The sequence below is a fragment of the Oculina patagonica genome, chromosome 14 (genome assembly GCF_052425735.1).
Source record: "Oculina patagonica isolate OP01 chromosome 14, crgOcupat, whole genome shotgun sequence".
Classification (NCBI taxonomy): domain Eukaryota; kingdom Metazoa; phylum Cnidaria; class Anthozoa; order Scleractinia; family Oculinidae; genus Oculina; species Oculina patagonica.
This window is the reverse complement of record NC_135771.1, coordinates 22,281,305-22,285,371: the sequence shown is the minus strand read 5'-3', so window position 1 is coordinate 22,285,371 and position 4,067 is coordinate 22,281,305. Positions and strand designations below refer to the sequence as shown.

General features: G+C 39.9%; 1 protein-coding gene across 1 annotated transcript; it reads left to right on the top strand.

Moving 5' to 3' along the window:
• The first annotated feature begins 1,367 nt into the window (after positions 1 to 1,367).
• On the top strand, positions 1,368 to 2,700 carry LOC144638075 (uncharacterized). The gene has a single exon (XM_078497176.1). It carries the CDS (start codon positions 1,399 to 1,401, stop codon positions 2,686 to 2,688), a length of 1,290 nt encoding a protein of 429 aa, XP_078353302.1. The 5' UTR covers positions 1,368 to 1,398; the 3' UTR covers positions 2,689 to 2,700.
• Positions 2,701 to 4,067: the final 1,367 nt, after the last annotated feature.

Sequence of the window (4,067 nt, the reverse complement as noted above, 5' to 3'; positions counted from 1 at the left end):
TCATTCTTCGTAAATTTTTTAAATTCATCCTAAATTTAGTTTCTTTAGAGGGGGGGGGGGGGGGGGGGGGGGGTTCAGCGGATGTACGGCGCGACTCTTGAAACCTTTATGCTACTTCAGACCAAAATTTCTATTTTCCTTACACTATTTCAGACAATATTCTTACCAAGAAACTCCCTCCGTTTTGCGTTAGCATTTGAGAAGGGCTACAAATTCCTGATGTAAATTAAATCGCACTTCTTAAAAGATGAGTCAGAATCTTCTATAAAACCATACCCTAGTTGGAACAGCACAAACCTATATAGCCTACACAAGGGATTTTCCACCCGAGATTTAATCATCGGCAAAGACATTAACAGTATATCATTTTTTTTTTCATTACAAGGCCCTTGTCAGCCATTCGGGGCAAACCAAACCACGCATTGTACTGGGTTGAAGACACTGGTGCAAGAGCACGGTGTTGGAACATTTTGCAATAAATCGGTAGCATCTTGTAAACCGAACATGACTTTTGGTCCTCCGAGCCGGAATGAACGCTACTGGGGACTCTGCTATTGTGATTCGCTCTGTCAAGAAATTGGCGATTGTTGCGTGGACTATGACACGTGGTAGGTGGGGTATTATTTTGCTCAGTAACGGGGCCGTCAATAATTCTACTTGAAACCTTCCAAAAAGGTGCTCTCATTTTCTCAAAAAAGTTGCTGAAAAGTTGCTCCAAAAAATTTCTTATATTTAAAAAGTTGCTCAAATGTTGCCTTAAACAAGCCAAAATATTGCTTTTAATTAAAAAAAATTCTCCAAATAAATGCTTTTTATCCTTTGAAAGTAAGATTTCTAAGCATTTTCAGTTCATGCAACTTCGCAGCAACAGAAGTATCTAAAAGACATTTTAAGGCCAAAATTTGTAGAATTACATGAATTTCTTTAGCTAAAAAAATTGAGAAGACATCGATGACGTCATTTATTTCAAGCAAAATTTCAGTATTCTCGTAGCACAATCTTTAGAGGTCTATCGATCGGTAAATATTTGTCATAATAATTATTATCCAGAAAGCTTAATATTAGCCACAAAGTATTTCCCCTAACTTTGAAAATTCATAGAAAATTTCGGTTTTGACCAAAAACATAAACTTTTGCGTCATTTTCCTCAGAATTATACAAGTAATTATCAAAACGGAAGAATTTTTGGGGTTTATAGGCACTTTAATATTAGCGGTAAACTTTTTGCAATGCGGTATTGTCATCTTGAGGTGACTATGGAGTGAAGTTGTTTTCGTCATCTTCCCCGCAGAGATAGACATATATTAAGAAATTGTTCATATTGAAACTTTTCAATGATTTTCTGTTTGTGTTTTATGAAGGTATACCCCTAGCTTGTCAAATCACAAAAGCATACCAATGAAGAAATCCTGCCAAAGAGAACCATCATACAAGAAGAAACACATCTTGGGCTACATCATGGTCGCTAGCTGTCCATCTTCTTGGAGTAATGATGAAACTGCTCATGCGTGTATGTCCACCAACTACTCAGCTGATCCTGCCACTGCCCTGCCAGTGGTTGACATGACAACCAATGTCACTTATGCCAACATATACTGCGCCATGTGTCACGGCAAGTCACGAAATCTTCACCATTGGAGTCTCCGCATTGTGCAAAACCCGAGGCGTCCTTTATCCTTGCATGACATCACATCTGAGGACACCATCTGGCAGGCAGTTCCAGTGGGAGACGTTATCCCGAAGAAATGCATAGTTACACCATCAGAGGCCAACGTGGGACCTGACACGGCGATCAAGCAGTTGTGCCGTTCCTATGCTAATAGTATTACAACACTTAAAGATCGTGATACACAAACACAGCTTATAATAGCTGAAGACGTTAAGAACCCGCATTGTGCCCTATTGTCCAATATCAAAGCGTTTGTAAACCAAACAGTTCGCTGCTTAAAATTAGATCGTTTTCCCGCAAGGATGCGTTCCATGCTTTTTGTATTCTCGAGGCATGGCAAGATTTCAAATAGTTTTAGCGAATCGACTATTCGTGTGAAGGTTAACTGCCAGAATAACGAGGTTTACGATCCATTCAAAGGAAGATGTCTGCCATTGCACCCTGATGCAAACAGTAACGGCAAGAACTCATCAAAACAGTGCAGAGGTCCTTCCTTTCCATCAAACGAGTTTGTTATTTCAAGTAATGACTCTGTTTTCTTAATTCCTCACCAAAAGCTCTACGACAATGGCACCTACACCGTAGTGAATCAGACGTTAATTCTATGCTCTGCTAACTTTTCGCGTAACTACACCAAAATTGTGACGCCCACTGGGCACACAAAGCAAGAAACGCCTGCTCATCCTCTAGCCTTGCGCATCATCACATATGTCGGGTTCTCGCTGTCAATCATTTCGCTCTTGTTCCTGTTGGTGTCGTATTTCCTGTTTGCTGAGCTGCGCACCTACCCTGGCAAAAAAGTGATGCACTTGTCATGCGCAATGATAGCCATGCAGTCAGTGTACTTTGTTTCAGACCCGGATGTTGTTTCCTCTGCCGTCTGTGCTGTGATGGGTGCCCTGTTGCATTACTTCATCCTGGCTGTATTCCTGTGGATGAGTGTTATCGCTCACAACACACGAAAATCCTTGTCGACCATGAGTGAGTATCAATCTTCTTCTGTAAGTCAGTTGCTCTAGTACGTTCCTCTTGTCCTGCCTTTGCTTTACTCTGGACGCCAGATTTGTGCCGTTCGTCTACTAAGCTCAAACAGGATGGACTTGCTTTAAACTGAAAATCTTTCTTTAAACGTTTTAAAACAGTTTATTGTAGTTACAAGTAAAATTTTTAAGCCACACATGTACGCATTGAAAACCTTTTACAGAAGTCAAACAGTCAGGGTTAGCCTGGTGAGATTGTGGAATTATGTTCAGAATTCAGTGAACGTTAAAGCATCATGCAGCGTGGTTTAAATTAATTTATTTTGCTTTTGTATAGATGTGAACCCGCATAACCCTGTGGTGATTGCCAGACAAAGAAAAGCGTACATTCGCTTCAGCGTGTTTGCCTGGGGAATCCCATTTGTCGTCATTGGAATCTGCGTGGCTCTTCAATTTGCAAACATCGGAAATGTTGGTTACGGTAAGATCATACTGACGTTATTGTGCTGGCTTTAAAATAAATATACGCGCATTTGATTTGTGGTAAATGGACGTCCCGCTCTCGGTGCAAGTTCTCGTCAAGCAGTTTTGCTGGAGTCGCGTGTTCTCTCGAGGTTGATTCGGGAAAAGTATAGAACTCTTCAGACGCTTTCTTACGTTCTAATTTGTTTAATTACTTTCGCCTCGTATTTGCAATTCGCGTGAGCTAGCTAGATATTGATACCAAAGTATTGACCAAAATAAAGATGTTCTGAATGGCGTACCTTCAATTTCGAACAATAACCACGGTTTTTGATTGTCCTTGCCAATTTTAATTTTAAACAATAACTTTGCTGTTTGCTGTTTGCTAAAACCTCAGGTAATATCTGTAACTTTCAGTGGGTTTAAAAATATGACTTTGAACCAATTTGTCTATTTTAAATATTATTTAACTATTATTATTCCTCTTTTAAGATCTTTTAAGTATAAAGCCATTATCGCTATCATCATTATCATCATCATCATCATCATCATCATCATCATCATCATCATCATCATTATAGTGATTATTATTATTATTATTATTATTATTATTATTAGTGAGACTGTTAATATTTCCCTGCCAAATCCTCTCCACTCAGGTGTGCAAGACGGTTGTCAGTTATCAATACCTGCTCGTACCTTTGCTGTCGCTGCTCCTGTTTCCGCATCGCTTCTTTTCAACATCATTTCTGTGATCGCTTCTGCTGTTGCTATCAGACAGCACAGTCAGGTATGATGAATAAACATTGATGTTAACATAGATATTTCGTCTCATAGTGCCTCTCTCCACCCAGGTGGGTGACCCTGCGATGGACTAGCATCCCATTCATGGGGAAGTAGAAATACTCCTAGACGCTTTATGCTACTGAAAACGAGATACGTTTCGGCCTGATGGG